The 22689-nt window shown below is 46.4% G+C and overlaps 1 protein-coding gene across 3 annotated transcripts in view; it reads right to left on the minus strand.

The window, feature by feature from the left end:
- Positions 1 to 22689, minus strand: part of Trappc12 (trafficking protein particle complex subunit 12) — a 66052-nt gene that overhangs the window by 26265 nt on the left and 17098 nt on the right. For all 3 annotated transcript variants that reach the window (XM_051144255.1, XM_051144245.1, XM_051144237.1), the window contains 2 exons: positions 7861 to 7974; positions 6093 to 6231 (listed from right to left, as the gene is read on the minus strand). In XM_051144255.1, the coding sequence (XP_051000212.1) occupies positions 6093 to 6231; positions 7861 to 7974 (253 nt within the window). The remainder of the gene's footprint in view (positions 1 to 6092; positions 6232 to 7860; positions 7975 to 22689) is intronic.

Consider the following 22689-nt stretch of genomic DNA (forward strand, 5'->3'; position numbering starts at 1 on the left):
AAGCGAGAGCTACACGAGTGTGACCTCTGTGGGCGTCACTGCTGTTCTCAGAGGCATGCAGCTCTTGACAGCATGGGGCAGCTGGACTTGCTGGCCTATGCTCACTGCTACGTGCATGGTTGCCAGTGGCAACAGAGGCCATGTCAGGAGCATCCCACTATAGCCTCTTCCTTCACTAGGGCACAGACCCAGAAGTTGGCCTCGGCCTTCCTTGTTCATCCTTGTAACAGGGACAATTGGCTGGAGTCACTGCTCCATTAGGTGCCCCTGGAACCCTCTCCCCTTCTACCTCCCCCATCACCAGGGCGGCTGGTTGGCAGCATTCCATCAGTTTCTTTGAGATGCTCCATGCCAGAGACGCTGCCGAGTATAAATGTCCAACCCTGTGGGGACATCTTCCACCCAATGCCACATTTGTACACAAACAAAAATATCCTAGGCCAAGTATTTGTTATTTAAGTGGTTAACTTGATCAAAGTTTCTAGGTGGAGGTAGGCGATGGTAATAAACATGGACTAGGACATCCAAGCCAGGTAACGTTCCAGCTGGCTCTTCAGCTGTAGCAAAGGCTGGGGTAAAACCAGGCCCTCGCTTGGGTGAACTATTGGTAGCAATGAGACCTCAGAGTGAGTGTTCACATCTTCAATAGTTTGCTCTAATGCAAAATTTAATGAAAATGATAAGCAGCCAACAGGCTCCTCCTCATGCTGTGGGGAACAGGACGAGGACACCCCTTCTCCTCCAGCTGCAGGAAGCAGGAAGGGGCATCCTTCCTTGGTGCTCAGGAGTTCAGGCAGAGTAATGTGAACTATAAATCTAAATCTAACGTCAGTCCAACATGTTAGCTGTGGGAGGTAAACTGATTTTGCAGTAAAAAAAAAAAAAAAAAGAAATTCTAGATGTTTGCAGTATTATGCTGCACGTTTAATTCTAAGCAGCCATGTCAGGTTTTGTGTGGATATGAGAGAGTTTCAGAATTTAGCTGGAGAACAAGACCTGTGAGCTGCAGACATTAGAGGGAGCAGAGGAAGACTGAAGACGGGTGAGAACTTAGCTGAGCGGACAGTCGCAGGGAGGATGGACACTTAGCACTCGGTTAATTCAAGAGTCTGTACATCTGGTTCAGATGATGTGTGAGGGTGATCTCTCAGGACTAAGGTCTGAACTAAGTTTCTGCAGCATCCTTGCAGCTACTGCAATCTTAACTAAACACCCAGCCCGCAACCCCTTAGGGGGGGACTGCTGACATGGTGCGCTGAAGATAATCAAAACGCGTTTTCTTTCTAGTGAGCGATCTCTACCCACGCACTGAAAGCGAAGGGACTGTACCATGAACAAACAGCCTGAACTCGTGTCACTGTGAGTCTTTCCTTGCCGTGGCAGAGGGCTCCGAACAGACTGAAAGTGCTCCTGTATGGCCATGGCCTCTCACTTCTTGGAGGACAGGAATAAAGCAAAGGCGTACAGCGGAGTGAGCTCACTGGAACTCATGAGTGACTGTTAAAGTCGGCAGTTCCTAGCGTGCCACATGTGCTGCCCAGCACCAGCATACGGTGCTAATACAAGCATGCAGTGAACAACCTACTGGTACTATCCAGGGATGTAACTCCTGTCAACACCTGAACACAAAGCCTGTAGTTGGAGAAACAAACTGCTCTAGTATATCACAAAACAAAAACGAATTTAATTAAGAGGCAATGAAAACCAGAGGGCCACTCCAGGTGCAAGGAAGGTTCTTAAAAGCAAAGCAGACAACAGGGTTTGGAAAGGGATTTTAAGTCCCTAAGTGCAGTTGTCCTGTTCTGAACATTACAGACAATGGACAAAACCAAAGTAATCCATACTGCCCAGTATTTAACATGGCCCTTTGTTTCCTCCTTCCATAACAGTGGGGGTGGGGTGGGGGGTGGGGGGGATAGTAGAAGTTTCCTGGGGGGGCCGGATGCCCCCTGGGGGTATAGAATTAGCAGTGGATAGCTGAGGCATGTGTGCAGTCACAGGATTGTCTGGCTCTGGGCTCAACAGTCTGAGGCAGAGGATTCCACAGGCACATGTGCTAAGCTAATTTGTGCTTCCTCTTTCCTTTTGTTGGCGGAGGAAAAAGTGGTAAGGGTACTCTGAGGGAGGGAGTACCGCATGCCTCCACAGAGAGCAGGGCACCCTCTGCAGCTGTCAACAGCTGTCCACGGCCCTTGGGGAATACAATTCATGTACTTAGAGCTAAGTCAATGTCCAGCTGATAGCGAGGGCAGCAGTGTGCTGTGGCTTAGTTAAGAAAATATTCCAGGAAGTTCTCTGTGCCTCATTTCCTAGTCTGATCCCAACAACACAGCCAGGATGTCAGTGGTTATGATTTTAGGTATAGTGTACATGGGGCCACCAGGAGATGCTACGAAAAAAAAAAGTCCAGGTTGACCCTCTGAAATCAGAGTACACTTCTGCAGGATTGGAAACAATCCTTCCTAGAGTGGGAAAAGTTACTTTAAAATTACTAACAAAGGATTAAACACCCACAACACGCAAAGAACATCAACAACCACCAGCAGCAAACAAAATGGTGGAAACAAAGCCTGTGTGAGAGTGAGCCGCTGAGGAGGAAGCCCCCACAGAACAGGAGTCAGAGTGTGTAAGAACAGCAGGTGGGACTGCAGGCCCAGCAGCTCACAGTCCAACCTAGCTGCTGACCTGAGGGAGGAAAGAAAACCAAACATTATTGCTGGGAGGGGAAAAAGGGCAGAGGGCGATTTTGACAGTATTCGCCATCTTGGGGAGTTCAGCTACATCCTTTTGATTCCAGTTGGGCTTGTTGACTGTTCACAACCCACTATGGAGGGATGAGGTCAGGAGACCTTCCCCTGACTAGCCAGCCAATCCCCACTACCTGTTATATGAACCTGCCTTCATGCATACAACCTCAGGAAGGGGCTAGAAAATGCAGGCTAGGGAAGACTAGAGGAGGGGCTCCATTTATGCAGCTACGGGGAAGGCCTTCCTGGGGTCATATGGGAGTCAAGGCTTTTTGTGCAGCCTGTTGGGCAGAGGGGCACCCGCAGGTAACCCCTCACATTAGTTCTGTAAGAAGTGCAGGAAACTCACTGGTTCCCCAGAATGAATGTGGTGGATCATGATTCTTGTGTCCTTGGGACCTTAGGAAGAGGGACAGATATTTACACCTCCTCCTGGGAAGGAATTTTAGCAACCTGGGGAAAGTGGGAAAACCAAGGAAGAGGCTCCTGCCACACAGACAGCAAGTCTGTTCAGTAAGCCTGTGTGAACACGGACTCTCTGGATCTGAAGTATGGCAGCTCCTGGTAGGGATAGCTTTCAGGAGGGGCAGGATGGGTAGTGGGAGCTGAACTCATGGGCCCTCAGTGCTGGGGAGGGACATGCAACCTTGGCAGGGAGAGAGCAGTGAGTGTGGTGGGAGGGCAGGATCAGAGGACAGAGAGCAGGACACTGTGGATGCTGGGGCTGTTCTGCCTGAACTCACTGTCCTTCTTGCTCCCATGAACAAGAAGGAGCCTGCACAGCAGACCAGCTGGGGCTGAGGGTCAGTGGACAAAGCTAACTGGGTTTGCAGAGTAGCTGAACATTGGATAGAAACCGCTAAACTGTCCTAGAAATACATCAAACGCAGCACTGTCCCTTTTGTGAATGAAAAACAAAACAAAAACCTCAACTTCATCAGCTCCATACACAACTCATCAAGTCTTGTTATGAATATCATGAATGGGTACAAATTATGCCCAATCTTAAATGAAATATATTAAAGCTTGTTCATAAATGTTATTTATTTGTATTACTATAACCTCCTTTTAAAAGCACATTTTAATGATTTGCTTTGTTTATATATTGTGAGCTAAAATGAAATGAATGAATCAAATTCTTACATTTATGCTTGTAATGCCACAAAATGATAAGCGGCATTAGCCAACATCCAGCCTATCACTGTGGATGCATGTTAACACTTCAGCATTCGTAATTTATGTCCATTTTATAATTCGAATTAGCTGCTTAATGATGCACAGCTCATCTTCCCTTCACCCACATCCAGGTGTCATTTAATTTCAGAAAGAAGCTGCACATCTGCATGTTCTGCAGGCTGCAGATCGGAATGCTTTTCATGTTGCACATCTGTATGCTCTTCAGGTTGCACACCTGCATGCTCTACAGGATGCACATTTGCATGCTCTTCAGGCTGAACACCTGCATTCTCTTCGGGCTGCAGATCTGCATGTTCTTCAGGATATACACTGCATGCTCAGCTTTCGCTGAGGATGCACATCTGTATGCTCTTCAAGATGCACATTTGCATGCTCTACAGGCTGCAGATCTGAATGCGTTTCAGACTGTACATCTGCTGGGGAGATATGGCCTCAGACTGCACAGTGACAATGGGCCATTCTACACGTGGACTTAAACATGATGCACCTATCCTTCAAGGAAGCTTGCTCCTTGTGGTGCAGAGGCCTACGTGTTCCTGAGCAGGAGACCTGTTGATGCCGAGGAGCAGGACAGTGGTAGCCAGAAGTCCTCGGGAGCTGAGCTTTTAATTATTTCCACAGGAAACACCTGCCTTTTAGACTGCCCTCCAATATCTGTCAAGTGCTCCGAAGCCATTATATGAAATAGAAAACTTGCACCTGCATTTCACAGGAATGCCACCAGGAAGAGCCCAGAACCTTTATGCAGCTATGTGCTTTCAGGCTTGGTAGCTTGGTGTCAGTGAGAGATGAGCCCCTGTGGTTCATGATCTATTCTTTGTTGGTCACAGACAAAATCCAATCAAATCTAGCTGCTACCCTGAAGCCAAGGCAAGTGTGGCAGAAGTAGGCAGCCTGTAGAGCATGCAGATGTGCAGCCTGAGAAGATGCAGGTGTACAGCCTGAAGAACATGCAGATGTGCAGCCTGAGAGCATGCAGTGTACAGCCCGAAGAGCACAGAGACGTGCAGGCTGAAGAGAATGCAGATGTGCAGCCTGTAGAGCACGGAGACACACATCTAAGCCAGAAATCCTTAACTGACGTGGGAGGATGTGGCACTATCCCATGGGCAGGGTCCAGGAATGAATTCTGAGACTGAGAGGAGCACCAGTCCATCTCTCTTTGCATGCAGACTGCTGCTGAGCTGGACCGGCTGCCTCACACTCCTACCACCGTACTTCCCTCCAGGATTGACTGTGTCCCTTCTAATATGTTGAATCAGAACAACCGGCCCTTCCTTAAGTTGTTTTTTTTTTTTTGAGGATTTTAACACAGTAGCGAGGGAAGCATGGTGTGATAGTGTGATGGCTTGAAAAAAAATGACCCCATAATCTCATATGTTTGAATGCTTGGTCCTGAGTTGGTGGAACTGTTTGGGAAGGAGTAGGATGCACAGCCTGGTGTCACTGGGGATGGATTTTGAGGTTTCAAAGACTCTCTTGCCTTGGGGCTGTGGATCCAGATGTGAGCTGTCCATGGCTACTCCAGTTGCCTGCCTTGGCTCTCACTCTACCATCATGAACTCTAACCATCTTCTCCACACCTTCTCCAGCGAGGCCACACCTCCTAACTCTTCCCAATCAGCTCCCCCAACTGAGGACTAAGCTCTCTCACCCAACCACCACACTGGGACAAAAGGCTTCAGACAGCTGGCTCTCCTTTTATCCAGCCTTATTTTCGCCCATGTCCTAGCACAGTCCATGCTATGGCCCAGTGTTTCCAAACCATGGTGGAGACTGTGATGCCCTCAGTTGTTATAACCAAATTTTAAAATAAATTAAGAACAGCAGCTGTCAACATAGGAGTTTCAGGAACATGTGCACTTGTGTTAGACCAATTCACAATGGCAGTGTTCACTTGGAGAACACTGAGCAACAGGTTCTAGCAGGTGCTGGCCTGCTGGCTTCTAAGAGACCCAGAAAGCACCAACAAGTACTTCCAGGTCAGCATATGCACAGCGTTTGTAGCGTTAGGCTTTGTGCTAGGCTACTGATTTGATTTTCAGATTTGGGTAGGTAAGGAAAACCCAGGGTATTGAAGTTTGTATAAACCCCAACAAAGCAAAGCAGAACACACAGGTACACTGACGAGAAGCAGCACTGCCTTACCCCTGCGTCCTGGGTACACGTGTGGGTAGTATTCATAATACAGGTCTGGTTGATCCAGATTTCCAAAGGGTTCAAATTCCATCTCAGCATTCTGGAAAAGGCCCAACTTCACCAGCAATGCCAGCCTCACAAACCAGAGCTGAAATGCAGGATTGGACAAAGGTCATCCTATGCCAGCCTGACTCCTTCTCTTAGTGACCTTGGGTGGAGCCTGACCTCTAATATGAGAAAGCCAGGGCTCAGGGCTAAGGTTACCACTGTCCTCATATGTTCACACAGTTCCATGTTTACAGACACACTGCTGAGCTCCCCAGTAGCAACAATTTTTTTAACTGAACCTAATTCAGTAATACAAGGTGTGTATCTAAGCCGCACATTGGCTTATGAAGAGAAAACAGACCCTCTCACTGCAGGGAAAGGCGTGGGTAGTAGGGAAGCGCAGGGAGGCATGGGGTACACAGGCTGTGACAGGATGGCCCTTCAGAATGGAAGGGTTTTGACTCTGGGTAGGTGTTGAGTGTGAGCGCCTGAGGTATTATGTGGAAGGCACTGTAGAAACAGAAGGCATTCTAACTGAGGGCAGATTTCCCTTTGCCGATAGGGCAGGGAGGTGCTTACTAATGGGAAAGGAAAACACAGCGTATGGGCTTTGGCGGAACACCTGTGACACTAAGAACAGAAAATCCTGTCATGAGACAACATGGAGGACATTATGCTAAGTGAGGTATGCAGGCACAGAGAGGCAAACACTGCAGGATCTCACTTGTGCAAGCAGATCTATTGGGGTACAGATAAGGCTGGGGAGGTGTTTGCTGAAGGATGTGACACTGTTAGGCAGGTGGGTTCAGGAGACACACTGATTAGCAAGGTGATTCAATAACTACATATCATATACTAAATATGAAATAATGTTTACATTAGAATGATCTGCTCATCTCACAATGGATATATACATCAAACATTTTTGTTGTTATGTCAAAACAAAACATCCAAGAGAAGGAAAATGAGGCCTTCAGGAGCTGCTGCCAGGACCAGTGAGCAACAGGCTTCACACTGAACCCCCTCCCACTTGCCTTCCGAAATATGCTGAGCCCCGGATGGGGAGAGTCCACTGAGCATGGTGTGCGAGGATGCTGCACGGCCAGCACTGTGAGAGGACTTTATCTGAGATCAGTGGCTACGACTTTTCAAACAAGAGGACAAGCATGAGAGGGTGCTAGGGCACCATTCCCACAAGTGTGTGACTCTAGATGTGGAGGTGGGAGGCACGAGGGCAGTGAGGCTGAGCTACTAGTGCCCCCATTCTCCAAGTGCACAGGCTCTTGGTGGGAAGGCACCCGAGAGCAAGGAGCCTGCCACAGGCTGCTCTGCAGATGGTCCTCTGGAAGCTCTTCTCAGTGGCGGGGAGTGTGGAGGACTTGGTCATTCCGGGAGTCCTGGAGACATTAGACGAAGTTAAAAGCTCCATAGGGAGGGAGTGAGTCCTGAAGGACTTCCATGGCTGCTCCTCTTTGGAGGGGTTTCCTTCCATGCACACCTCTCTTTTCACACGCCTCATTGAATAGGTGAGATCTACATTGCTGGAGACTGAGATCCTCAAGTCTCCTGGGAGACATTAAGCAAACAGATAATTTGGGAAGAAAGGACAGTGGAAACCAAGTTCAGGATGTAGAAATCCCTATTCTGTTTACCTTACATGAAAGGCCATGGTCCCCTGTCTATCCCCAAGAGATGACAGACCAGGTAACAACACAATAGGAGCTCTGACCTGCAAGGAGTCTGTGGTGTGGCTGGTGGGCAGCCCACTCTTGCCATAGCCTTGTCCGTGGGCTGTGAGCAGGCGTCCACACAGGTCGACTGCTGCCCTCCAGTTTCTGCAGCTCTGTAAGAATAGGAGCAGCTGGTGTCAGACACACACAGACACATGCACAGATACACACAGACACAGATACACACAGACACAGATACACACAGACACACACACAGACTTTCTTGCTTTGTGGGAGCAGTGCCACCCAGATCTTAGCCGCCAGGGCAAAAGCAGCTGGCTAGCTGATGCAGAGGCCAATGTCACTTGTCAACATGGCCAGTGTGACTTGGAAGTAAAAGGTACAAGAAGGAAGGGCCAATTAGGACATTCACATCACAACATTAAAAGTGAATGATGCCAAGCCAGATGTGGTATTGCATACCTGTAATCCCAGTACTCAGAGAGGCAGAGGCAAGTGGATCTCTGTGAGTTTGAGGCCAGCCTTGTCTACAAAGCGAGTCGAGCATAGACAAGGCTACACAGAGAAACCTTGTCTCAAAAAACAAACAAACAAACAAACAGAAGCAGAAAAGAAGGAGAGGGGGAAGAGAAGCAGAGGAAGTTGTTGAATGATGCCTATAACATGGGGAGGTCTAACCGGACGCTCCCCCACCCCCTAATAACACTGACTTCATCTTGAGCAGACAGCTCTAGACTATGATTTCTATCAATGTATAATCAGTTCAAATTTCTGCTAAAAGTGTTAGATACATATTTTTGTGTCTGTTGGAGCAGCACAGACTATAAAATATGGCATCTTGTATGGTCAGCACGGTTCTACTTTCTCAATACAAATAGTCAATGAGCTAGGTAGAGACAGCGCGTGGCAGGACTGCCCACCAGAATGCGGCACATTTCCCTCATGCTACTTCCAGTCACAACTTGAAGCGTGGAAAGGCTGGTAACAAGGACAAACGACTCATTTGATTGGGCTCTTATTTTTGTTTCTTCTCTATACAGTGACAAAGGGCTCACTAGGCAGAACTTCAGGACAACATCAGTGTTTTAACCTTTGCAGGAATTAAAAGATGCTCAAACAGTTTCTCAACATAACTGGTGCTAACCACACTGTAGATGAGGCCACATTAGTCAGTCCACAAACAGGCTGCCAATACCTGCTATGGACAAAGTGGTGAAGGACCTCGTTACTGCTAGGATCTCATAGGGAAGACAGGTATTACATGCCTTTCAGGGATGGATGGAATGACCAGGTGTGTTGTTTGAAAAAAAATGTTTATTATTAAAACCCATAATTATTTCAGCAGTATTATCTAATCCACTATCATAACCAATAAAGACACAGACTGCTGTTGTATTTCAGAACAGCCCCATCTTACCGGGGACTGGGCAGATATTAACCCTCTTAACTATCTTATCACTTCCCAGCTGCCATCCGAGGCCACCTGCTTCAATCATTCCTACCTGGGCTCCTTCCCTCCACCCACGCCAATCCAGCCATGGGCTTCTCTTCATGCTAACCCATCCAGACCTCTTCTTCCTTCCTTCCTCCTCCTGTACCTGTCTCCTCTCTCTCTCTGCCTTGACTCCAGACCTGTTAACCACAAACTCCGCCTCTCTCTCCTCTGCCAAATCTCAAGCTTCAGCATTTTTATTAATAAACTAAATTTATATTTATGATTTAAATAGGTAGAGCAAGGTTTACACAACACGGACAGGAATACACGAGAATGTGCTTGTCTGGGCAGTAACTAGATCTTGGGGGGCAGTAATTAGCATAGAGACCATGTGTGGCAGACTCTGATCCACCTTTTAAAGCAGGCCACATCCCTCCCATGCTTTGAACTCCTCAGGGGCTTCCTATAGCCCTACAGATTAGGCCTAGAAGGCCTTTTCAGGTTCCACTTTGGCTCAGCCTGAACCCTGCTGTCCTGACTCTTCTTCCTCTGGTGTTACACAGATATTATTCATGGTGCTTGCTCTGCTAAAGACTCCCTCCCTTTTCCCGCTTAATCCCTGGGTGGCCTGTTCCTTCCCTCCTCCTTCCTCCTCATCACATCTGAGATTCAGTCTGGCCACCCAGCTCTATGTGGTCACCTCACCCACACTCAACATCTTGTTGGAGAGCCACTGGCCATGCACGTGTGTTGAGGGTTGGTCTGGAGCTATGTACTGTAAGTAACCACCTGTGCTGGAAAAGGAAAACAATAAATGCACGGGTTTATCGGAGGGCTAATGTGTCTGTCTCCCCAGGGGAAGTCTCCATAGCCACCTCTCATGTATTCTTTCATCGATGAGGCACAGTCCAAGGACTCACCTTCTGGTACCTTCTGTTTGACAGGAAGACCTGAAATTTGCCTCTTTCTGGTGAAGAGGACACTGTTCAGCCAGGCATTCCAGACACTGGGCACTTACTGTTCACAACAAGGGGAGCCTACAGGTTTCCTCAGAGCAGGGCATGGCTCCTAACTCTGAGAACCAGAAGTCGACTGCTAGGATGAACCTGGTGCCATGTTCCTCTGTGCTGTTTAAATCACAGCACCATAGTTTCTCTGTGGCACCCATGCTCTGCTTCATAGCTCGGCAATATCTTTAGTTACAATAGTTTACCCAAGTGCTCTCTCTAGTTTAACTCAGCAATGCCCACACCATGCATCAAGTGCCTATGTATACTGGCTTTGAATTACAAATGTGAGAGAGTAAGAGAGGGGAAAGATCTGTCAGGTGGAGAGGGGGAGGCAGCTGTGATCTGGGTTGGGGCAGACCTCAGGCCAACCCAGTGCACTGCTGCTTCCTTCCTGTATTCTTGCTCAGGCATGCTGGCCCTGCCTGCTAGTGGCACTTGGTGAAAACAGAGTTGGGTAGACTTCCCTCAGGAAAAGACCTGCCTTATAAACAGTTAAGAACATCCTTCCTCTGGCAGGGACTCCAGAGGAAGACTGTGTAAAGCCTTGGAGAGTGGTAAGGGGATGAAGTGTTTGGGGATGAGGGGCACAAAGGCTCATGAGGGTAGGCTGCAAAGGTGAGGATGAGGCAGGGGCGAGCTACTTGAGTGAGAAGAAAGGGTCGAGTGGGAGGCAGGTGAGGCCATGCTCAGCAGCATCCATAAACTTCAAGCGTGCTTGGCTGAAAGTGTGAGGTTTCTTCAAACATGGGTGGATTTGTGAGGGCTCAGATGTGAGGTAGTCATGCTTTACAGCCAATGCTGGCACTGATCTGGGTGCAGTTGACTGGGAGCGTGTGGAGAGGCTCTCCCAGCCTTCCCTGGGTGTTGCCACAGTGAAACCATGGACTGTGCTCAGCTACGATAGAGATGTGTAGCTGCCACAGATATACATAGCCAGGAAGCCTTGTGTATCCACACTATGGCCGTGGATAGCAAATGCCAGCTGATATTTCAGGAGGGCAGTGGCATGAAGGCAGACCTGACACAACTGGCACAGAGAGTAAGACACTGCCCTATGAGATGACAGGCTTCTTACTGGCCTAATGCAATGACAACAAAAAGAAACTTGTATGTGCACGTTTTCCATTTCTTTTTTCTTACTACCAATTTATAGTGATTCCCGAAACAGTTGTAGCATGCCAGAGGTGAGAAGTTCACAATTAAAAATGGAACCAGCCCTTTCGCAGAAAACTTGAGCAATCTGAGGGAAGAGGCCTTGTGCCATATGACGATGAGGAGGGGTGGAGAACCACGTCAGTGGTGATATATTGGGGACATGGGTGGGAAGAATTTTAGATTCTGACCTGTGGATTAGGCCAGGAGATACCAGGCAGAGAAAGGGAGGTGGGAAGGGACATGACTCTGCAATGTGAAATTTGATCCAATTTAATTCCAGATAATTGAAGAATTTGTTGGATATGCATAAGCACACTTCTATGCTTGACCTGCTCAGCTGCTTGCCTTACCCCACCATGCCCACCTTTTAGAGGCTGGAAGCAACGTAGTAATTGCTATAGAACCAAACAAGACTGTGGTGGTCACAGGATGCAAACAGGAGTAGGACCAGCTCCATGGAAAATGCAGATGAGGGACAAATCATTGTGCCATCATTCAAACAGGCCACCACAGCCTTTGCCATATACTCTGGGAGAAAATTCTGAACAAACTAGTTGTTGATGGAAACATGGACTGGTTCACATGGGTTGAGCACCAGGAGTGGAGGGGAAGGAGAACAGAGTAACAGGAAAACTGAAGGTGGTGGAGGTGCATGAGCAAAGGCATCTGCACTCCAGTGAAAGCTCCCCCATCACCCAGGATGGGGGAACTGGCTTAGGTCAATGGGCAGCCTCCAAATAGGTTCTTTCATTAATGCTCGATTTTCTTTCTTTCTTTTTTCTTTTTTTTTTAAAGATTTATTTATTTATAATTATGTATATAGTGCTCTGCCTGCATGTACACCTGCAGGCCAGAAGAGGGCATCAGATTACATTATAGATGGTTGTGAGCCACTATGTGGTTGCTGGAAATTGAACTCAGGACCTTTGGAGGAGCAGTCAGTGCCCTTAACCTCTGAGCCATCTCTCCATCTCTCCAGCCCTGCTTGATTTTCTTAACACCAACATTTTACATGGAACTACTTCAAGTTTTAGCTAAGCTAGAGCCATCCTTGGGTTAGTAAATATGGCTACTAAAAAAGGAACTCTAATATAAGGAAAATGCTCCTTGTACAAAAACTGTGGAGAGGTATCATGTGAACTTTGAGTATAGTATTTTTATGAATACATCTTCATAGACACACATACAATGTGTATATATAAACATGGAGGAGGCCTTGTATGTATCTACACACACACTATCGCAAACACCCCATCTCAGGAGCATTATGAATGAAAAGCTCCTCCCCTCAGGGAGAGCTCCCACTTTCTGGCCCTCTAGGGACGGGGATGTCCATTTCCCGCCTTCCCACTGAAGTGATGGCTCCACCCCGACTCAGTGGTGCCATTTCGATAGGTGTTTCAGCACCAGAGCACACTGGAGCTGTAGCTAATGAGGAAGCCACTCCTGCTTGCTTCCTGTGGCCACACAGCCTTGCTTGACTCTTCCGCAGTTCCCACACTCCTTCCAGCTGCCGAAGGTGGCCATGGTGGGGTCAGACAAGCAGCAAGCAGAGGTCAGGCATGGGAGTGTGTTGAAAAGTTTAAGGATTTAGAGCCAGCGGCCTCCTGTACCTGCACAATATGCAGACCCAAATCTAACCGACAAATAGTGTTAGAAAACCATGTGTGGGGGGCTGGAGAGATGACTCAGTGGTTAAGAGCACTGTCTGCTCTTCTAGAGGTCCTGAGTTCAATTCCCAGCACCCACATGGTGGCTCACAACCATCTATACTGGGATCTGATGCCCTCTTCTGGAATGCAGGTGTATACACAGATAGAACACTCATACATAAAATAAATACACCTTCAAAAAAAAAAAAAAAAAAAAAACAAAGAAAAGAAAAGAAAACACGTGTGCGCTGTTTTCATGGCAGATGTCCCCCGTGATGTAGCCCAACAGCTGCAGAACCCACACTTGAGGACATCGGTGTTAGAAGGAATGCCGTGGGGACAACTACACTGGGGCTGTGTAAGAAACATACAGACACTATGCCATGGTAGTTGAGATATCTCAACACCCACAGGTTTTGGTCCCCATGGGGTTCCTGAAAACCATTTCCATGGATACCAAGGGATGACTGTAGTAGATCCTGAATCTCATGATTTTAAGTTTTATGATGCCACATTGTATGTTGTTATCTATTTAACACATTAGAAAGGCAATTAGAATTTTTGTGTGGGCAAAAATATGTGCATGAGAAAAATCTGTTCACATATTTTAAAACAATTCTTATGCAGTAAAGGCTTCTAACTCACTTTATAACCACTCTGTATGGATATCCACCACAAACAAAACATTTAAATGTGTAATAAAATTATTTGTAAGGAATTTGCAGATATGAAATGCTCCATAAGTGATTAAAAATAGTGAAATGTCTTAAAAACCCCATGGAGCCCCCATGATTCCATATACTGAGTTGTCTTCTATATCTCAAACCAGATCTGCTAATAAAATAAAGCAAAACCCATCATCTTAATTATTTATCTTTTACGTAGGTGTAAATTTTCTGGAAGTGGCTTCTTCCCTGGATGAGCAGAAGGCAGAAGTATTATGGTGTTACTGCCCCTCCCAAAGCAACATTCCCACAGATGCCTGGCTGTAGATTTCTGTAACTGACATAACTAGTTTATAGGCATGCATTCAAATCTGAAGAGGCTTACATTAACCTGACTGCCAAACTCTGGGCCCTGCTTCCTCCTCACCATGACACACAGCAGCCCAGAGCAGCAGCCTTCACTTCTCAGGAGACTCAGGGGCTGTAAAGGCATTTTGGGGACGAAGAGCTTGTGGGAGAGGGTCATGGGCCAGGCTCAGATTTGGAACATGCAAGCAGAGAGGGCTCATGGTAGCTCAGGACTAATCGTTACTTAAGATTTGGCTCATCTAGTGTGGGTCAACCAGGCAAGTGGGAAACAGGAAGGTGTGGTAGCACCCCCGCCCCCCCGGCCCCAGACTGCTATTTAACCAGCAAGTCACCAAGGGATGAAAGAGGAAACCACACACTGCACACTAGTAGATGTGCCTCTCTGCTTCAGCGCAATGCTGCTCCAGGTCTTTATTTCCCGAGGAGCGAATACAGAACTCATTTGGCTTAAGTTTACTTTGTGCTTCAGACATTTTCAGGTCAGGAATAACTTGTCACCAAGGGAGTCAACCATGACTACAGCCATCTCTCCTCACTAATCTGCCATTACATCCTTTGGGAGCCAGCCGGGACAGAGGAGTCAATGCTCTGTCATGGGTTCCTGAAGAGTGAGAGAGGGATAACACAAGGGTGCGGAAGAGCCAAAAAGTAGCAAGGGACAAGATCTCTCAGACCTGCTAATATGGGGACAGCTTGTAACAGGTGCTGGGAGAACGCGCAGGGCAAGTGTTAAGTGAGTTGGGTAGATTACCAACAGAAAAACTTCCAGTTTGCCTGGAAGTTGTGGCTTCTGCGTTGTGGCTAAGGTGTCATCCATCAGTTTTCCCATATGAATATAAACTGGCACCCTCTAGGCAAGCTTGTATAATTCGCTTTTATTGTTCAATATTGCTTTTCAAATTTATCCGTATTGATGAATGTCGCTGTGGCTCATTTATTTCAATTGCTCCAAAGTGTTTAATTGACTGCACATAACATGATTTTCTTTGTTGTTCTTACAAATATGTGCACGTGCTTTTGTGCATGTATGCAGAAGCCAGAGGAGAAAGTCTGCATGTCTTCCTCTATGTTATTCTCTCTGCGTTACTCTCTTGAAACATCACCTCTTGCTGTACTAGCAGCTTTCCTTTTCCATTATGCTGGCTGGCCAGCGAGTTCCTGGGGCCCATCTGTTTCTTCCCTAGTGCTACAATTACAGGAATATGCAACAATGCCTTGCCTATATGTGGGTGTTGGGGATTTGAACCGGGGCCCCATTCTTATATTCTTATATAGTGCACACTCTTTTTCCTTTCCTGAGATAGTGTTTCACTATGCAGCCTTGGCTGGCCTAGAACTTGATTTGTAGACCAGGCTGGTAGTGTACTCAGAGACCTGTGCCTGCTTCTGCCTCTGCCTCCTGGTACCGGGATTAAAGATGTTCAGCATCATGCTTGGTTGTAAAAGATATTTTTGGCGTATCTTTCTTTCTTTTCTTTCTTTTTTGGGAGGTGGGGGTTTGAGATAGGGTTTCTTCTGTGTAGCTTTGGCTGTCCTGGACTTGCTTTGTACACCATGCTGGCCTTGAAGTCCCAGAGATCTCCCTGCTTCTGCCTCCCTGAGTGCTAGGATTACCAGCATGTACCACTGTGCCTCACTCTGCTGTATCTTTCTATACCTGCACACAGGAGATTTTTATTGCTTGCTATGGTTTCTTGTTGTTCTGAGACATGCCTGCTGTGTAGTCCAGACCTGGAAGCTAACCTCTGGCTTCCTCCTGGAGGGCTGGGGTTCTAGGTGTTCTTTTCTTCTTGCCTTGCCTCTTGTGAAATCCTGTCTTTGTTGTCAGTCATAATCCCTCAGGCCTCCCTACTCCGGGCCTGTGCATATTCAGCACATGCTATCACTAAACTACAACCCTATCCTTTCCCTGGGAGCTTCTGGCGTGTGCTCTGGGTCTCTAAGACAGGATCTGATGTGCCTTAGACTGGTCTAGAACTCTGGATCCTTCTGCTTCCATCTCCCAACCCCCTGCTGGGATTGGAGGTGTGAGGCACCACATCTGGCCTTCCAGGAAGTTTTCTAAAACCTAACTATGGGGTCAAAGGTTACAGAACATCCATATGCTGCCTGATTTTATGTCAACTTGATGATTAGATCCAGCCATTTTTCTTTTCTTTTTCTTCCTTTCTTTTTCTTTTTTTTTTTTTTTTAAGATTTATTTATTTATTATGTATACAATGCTCTGCCTGCATGTACACCTGCAGGCCAGAAGAGGGCAGCAGATCACATCATAGATGGTTGTGAGCCACCATGTGGTTGCTGGGAATTGAACTTAGGACCTCTCGAAGAGCAGTCAGTGCTCTTAACCGCTGAGCCATCTCTCCAGCCCCATTTTCTAAATGATTTGATATAGCCATTTAGAAAGACGGAATCTTGATTGAGAAAACGCACCCACTATAATTGGTCTGTGGGCAACCTGTAGTACATTTCTTGATTGATGGTTGATGTGAGAGGGTCCAGGCCATTGTGTGTGGTGCCACCTCTGGTCTTGGGTTCTATAAGAAATCAGGCTGAGCAAGCCATGGGGAGTAAGTCAGTAAGCAGCACTCCTCCATGGCTTCTGCATCATCTCCTGCCTCTAGGCCCCCGCTTGAGTTCCTGTCTTGGCTTCCCTCAATGCACTATAACCCAGGATATTTAAGCCAAATAAACTGTTTCTTCCTCAAGTTGCTTTGGTCATGGTGTTTTGTCATAGCAATAGAAAACTGAGACAATCCATGTCACTAGCTGCTGTCAATCTGGTCTATAAGGCAGTTTTATGGACTTCTGTTCCAGCCACTGGCTCTGCTGCCAACCTCTGCCAAGCTGCTGGGTTGGGATGTTCCTGTTCTGTTTATGTTTCTGTGGTCCCTGGTGGAGTTGAGCACTTCCCATATTTCCTGGCCACCTGATTCCAGAAACCTCTCTCCATGTCTTACCTTCTTTCCTACCAGCCTATTTCTTTTCCTTCTTCATTTAAGACATTCTTTTTATATTATATATAAATATATTCTATTTATATCTTTAATCCATGTCTTTTGTCAGTTCCACATATTCATTGTTCCAGATTTATTCAAAGCAGTTGTCTTTTTGTTGTTTTCCTTCAATATTTAGGTTTTTTTGGGTGCTGTTGGTGTTGGAACTGAACCCGAACCCACTGGGCAATCATACCATCACTGAACCTGAACACACAGGGCAATCACACCATCACTGAACCTGAGCACACTGGGCAATCACACCATCACTGAGCCTGAACACACTGGGCAATCACACCATCACTGAGCTACACTCCTAGCCCTAGCACTACTTCTTCTTTTTTTTTTTTTAATTTTATTTTTTTTATTAATTTATTCTTGTTACATCTCAATGGTTATCCCATCCCTTGTATCCTCCCATTCTTCCCTCCCTCCAATATTCCCCTTATTCCCCTCTCCTATGACTGTTCCTGAGGGGGATTTCCTCCCCCTGTATATGCTCATAGGGTATCAAGTCTCTTCTTGGTAACCCTAGCACTACTTCTTATAATCACTCACCTACCTCCTGTTGTTTGAAATGATAATTAATTTCTCAGGTTCTTTTTTTTTTTCTTTTTTCCTATTCTCAGCATTTTCTACCTTCTTGTTTTCCTTTTATTTTCATGTTAGATGTTGGGAATGTTCAGTAAAAAATACATTAAAAAAATAGAATTTGAAACATGCCACATAATACTCCAGGCTCTAAGAAACCTTTGGGAAATGTCACCTCTACTGGATAGAATGTAGCACTCTAGTTAGTTTGATGGGAGAAAAATTTCTAAATTTAAATAAATATTACTTTTTAAAAACTAGGAAATAAAACAAGACTCTTTGAAAACTGAACACAGGCATTCTCGGATTTCAAAGCTGAGACAAATCGTCCAGTGAGAAGTATTCAAGTAATTAATGTAAGTGGATGGCTCATCCGCATGCACTCAGAGGACATCATTCATTCTGCACATAACATCACAGAGGTGATTAAAGTGTCCTTCTCTCCAGGCAGTGACATTCACTTATCTGTAAATTACAGTCTTAGAACACTGACATGACTTAGGAAAATATATTCAGAAACTCTTTCCTGTCCTTAAAGATGGCAGGAATAAGTTAGGACACAATTAAACACCATGGTCCTTCTATAAACACACCTGTCTTGAAGATGCTCCATGGTTGGGACCCTGAAGGAAAATCTCCAATGGCCTGGAGTATTTTCAGTGTTGGAGAAAAATAAAAGCTCGTATTACCATGAGGAGTAACCACAGATGGCAGAAACACACAAAGCATGCAGATTACAATCACACAGGGCTCATGTGTGACTTTAGAGATGTCCTGGGAAATGAAGTCATGCTTCAAGTGAAGCCTGCCTGCCTGTTGTAAAGTCAGGGTGTGGTGTGTGTGTGTGTGTGTGCGTGCGCACACACACACACACATATCTCCAAACTGAGGAAGGGGAATGGCCACCCCTTACCATGGAAAGCTCTCTCACTTACTAGCTTACATGGGCTGCAGGGAAGGTCACCTACAATTTACCAGCAATGAAAGAAAAGCAGACACTTAACACAGCTGTCTCTGCTTTAAAAAAAAAAAAAAAAAAAAAGCATCTTGCTTTTTTCTCTGACAAAGTCTTATTTTCTTAAAGTGTTGTTATGTGCCCCAGACTGGTCTCAAACACATAATCCTCCCACCTCAGCCTCAGGCTGTTGGAATTCCAGGCACATGTCAACACACTGAGCTACATAAAGCTTTTAATCACAGGAATAACGGCAGAATCATTTCAGTAAGCGAATCAATGGGATTGACGTTTACTGAAAATTAAACCCTAATGGTTATGTATATAATACACCATGGCATGTGAGTCACTGACCTGTCTGAGAACACATCGGTAGTGCAGTGAAAAATGCTGAGAGGAATGGCAATTTAGGGGGCACACTATAGCTGGTAGACCCAGGCTTCATCTGGTAAATGCCTGCCATGCTTCTGTCATAGGACGAGGTCTCTGCTGGGGTCCTATACTCTTCCAGGGCATTGAGTGAAGACTTGTGTGCGTTTCTGGTGACCACACAACTGTTGTAGAACAATCAGTGTGGAGAGGGAGTGGTGTGGAGGGTTTGGTCTTTCAGATTCTGGAGGGGTCCCTCAGACTCCTCAAGGGGAACAGCTAGGACTCTACTATGGGCACAAAAGGCCCAAGGGACTCCTGATGGTGACTGGATTCAGGGAATTGCTATTCGGCATTGAATCTGCAGCGGTCTGTGAAAGTGCAAGTGACGATGGGGAGGAGACAGAAGCCAACCTTCCCTACCAGTGTCAGGAAAGCCGGGTTGTGCGTCAGTGCTGAAGATGCTGATGAGAGCCCTCAGGTCAGTGAGTCTGGGGTGTGAAGTGTCTAAAATTAGTACCAAATCTCTAAATATGAGTACACTGTGCAAGGGACTATGAAAGCAGGACGTCAGAGAATGAGCGAGGCCCAGAGACTTTGGCTGTCATTTTTCAGAGCCAAAAGACTGATTTGCTGAATAAACACAGAAACTGAAGAAACAAAAGTTTGTTTCAAGTTTCTCAGACACAGTCACACAGATACACACAGAAAGGCACTCAGACACACACAAACACAGATACATACACAGAAACACAGACACATTGATATACACACAGACAGACAGATGGACACAAGTGTACCTCATTTCTGGACACAGCCCAGTTCTACTGAATACTCTGTAAAGCATAAACCCAGTGCACACAGTCAGTGGCTCAGAAATACCATGTCATGTGACAAGAAATGATGCAAGTCCATCAGAACTGTGGTCTTTGGGGGCTGCGCGGGACATTGCCTTAGGATCCCGTTTTCTAATCTGCAAAGTGAGGACTTCTGGGTGGGATTAGACTGCCACCCTTTCAGTTTTTTGGGAAAAGGTTTATTTGGGCTCATAATTTCAAACTACAGTCCATGCTGAAAAAGGCACAAAGGTAGGGGTGACTTTGTCCTTTGTGTTAGAGATCCCCTCCCTTATTTTGTGGATTGGGAAGAAGTTGGTTGTAAAAAACAAAAACAACCCTCTCAAATCCAGAACCACTCCTGTTGCCTAGGCAGCCCTGAGCTCACCATCTTCCTGCCTCTACCTCGCTAGCGCTGGCATCACATGTCTAGCACATCTGCTTCAGCTTTTCTTTCTTTTCTTTTTTTTTTTAAAGAAAAGTTCATACACTTCTCTTTTTATCCCCATAAAAGGTAACAAAAGTCCCAGGCGTGGTGGCGCATGCCTTTAATCTCAGCACTCAGGAGGCAGAGGCATGAGGATCGCTATGAGTTCGAGGCCAGCCTAGTCTACAAAGCAAGTCCAGGATAGCCAAGGCCACACAGAGAGACCCTGTCTTGAAAAACCAAAACCAACCAACCAACCAAACAAAAAATAACAAAAGTGGGACTTTCACACAAAGAACGGACATGGAGGAAGTGCTCTGCCCTAGGCTGTCCTGCAGCCTTCCTTGTCTATCTCCTCTGAGGCCCCTCTGGTGATGCTTGGGTCCTGGAGGCAGCATGGGCATGTGATCCATCTGTACTGTGTGAGCATCACACCAATGTGTGGTGGTCTGAATGAGGATAGCCCCCAGATGTTTGAATGCTTGGTCCTCGGTGGAACTGCTTAGAAAGGATTAGTAGGTGTGGCCTTATTTAAAGAGGAACGTCACTGGGGCTGGGCTTTCATGTTTCAAAGCCCATGGCATTCTCAGTGTACTCTGTTTCCTTCTTGCAGCTCAAGATATGAGTTCTTGTCTGCTGTTCCAGCTGTCTGCCACCTACTACCTCCATTCCACCATCAAGTTTACCCTTCAGGATCAGCAAACCTCACACAAAGCCTCCTTTTATAAGGAGTTTTATCACAGCAATAGAAGAATAACTAAAATATTCCCCCTCTCTCTCCCTCCCTCCATCTTGAGACAAAGTCTTGCTACATAGGCCAGCCTCATCTCGAACTAGTAACCTCCTTTGTACTGAAGTGTGTGTGCCTGCTACCATGCCTGGTTTATCCTCCATTCTTTTTTCAAAACATACTTTTCATTTATTTATTATGCATGTATATATATGGGTGGGTGTGAATGTCATGTGTATATCCGGACATAAGAGACAACATAGAAAAATTGGTTGTCTCCTTCCATCACTGTGGGGAGTGTCTAGACAAGCCTTTTGGAGGCCCACAGAGAACGGCGAGTGAAGCATCAGCGGCTCCTGAGACTTCTTGTACGGTTTTGGTCCACTGCATAGTGTTCATCCGTAACATACTAGCAAAGTCTCAAAATGGATCTGAGGCAAGGGCGGTGACTGCTTCTCCCTTCTTTATGGAAGTATTCTGAGGTGACTCCCAGGCCCCCCACACCCGCACATTTCCTCATAGCTACACCAACCTGACTGACTGCTATTGGTGCTTGAGGCTAGCAGGGGGTTGTCCGATTGACTCTTCAACCTTTTAAAGGCTTATACACTGCACAATAAAGTTAGATCTGTACCTCTGAGTCTGGTGTCCAGAGTCTGATTCCTGGGATTCTGTGTGGACATCATGTAAAGATCAAACCCATGTTATCAAGCAGTGAGCCTTTACCTACTGAGTCATCTCACCAGCCTCTCTCCCTCCATTTCTCCAAACCAGCACTTTGACTCTACTGTTTCAGCTCCCTGTCCAGAGCTGTTCTCTATAGTCCTCTATATACTTTCTGTGTGCAGATGCTGTTGATGAGATAGCTGTCGCCCACTGTCACAGTGCGTACTCCAGGGTCTGAGTTCTCATGATGTGGTTCTGCAGGACGCAAAGCAATAGATCTGCCCACTGATACTGAAGTCTGGGCTCTGACAGGACAGAGTGCACAGAAAGGCTCAGCGCATTACCAAAACATTGGCTGTGTGGGGGTGGGGTGCGCAAGATCAAAAAACACTCCTGGCCCAAAGAACAGACACCAAAGGCAGATACTGAAAAATAAGAAGCAAGCCTTTGGGTGGCAGGAGACAATGTTAGTTATTTTCCCTTTGGCTCTTGTAGGACACAGGTAAAATATGTGCAGCTAAGTAGGCAGTGGGATGAAAGCAGCTGCATCAGCGGAAGCATGGGGCAGAAATCAAGGGACAGTGTCTTCATCGCTGGTTATGGTTCAGTTACAGAGGCAGCCAGACTTCTTCTGAACCATGGAAGACAGATATCAAAGTTATATACAGGAGCCAGGAGAGATGATTCAGGAGTTAAGATCGCTGGCTGCTCTTTCAGAGCACTTGGGTTTAAATCTCAGCACCCACACAGTGGCTCACAACCATCTGTAACTCCTGAAAATCCAGAGTACTGGATGTGGTGTCTGGAGGGACTGTGGACACGCATGGTGCACAGACATGCATGTAGGCAGAACACACACACACATATAAACTAACAAATTATAAATAATAATAATATTTTTATTAAAAATCTTTCATGTAGCTTGGGCATCTGAATTCAAGAGAACCTGTCAACAAAGGAGCAAAGCTACAGTGCTCTGTTAAGACATCTACTACCCGCTGGCTGTGACTT

This window comes from Acomys russatus, chromosome 1, assembly GCF_903995435.1.
Source record: "Acomys russatus chromosome 1, mAcoRus1.1, whole genome shotgun sequence".
Classification (NCBI taxonomy): Eukaryota; Metazoa; Chordata; class Mammalia; order Rodentia; family Muridae; genus Acomys; species Acomys russatus.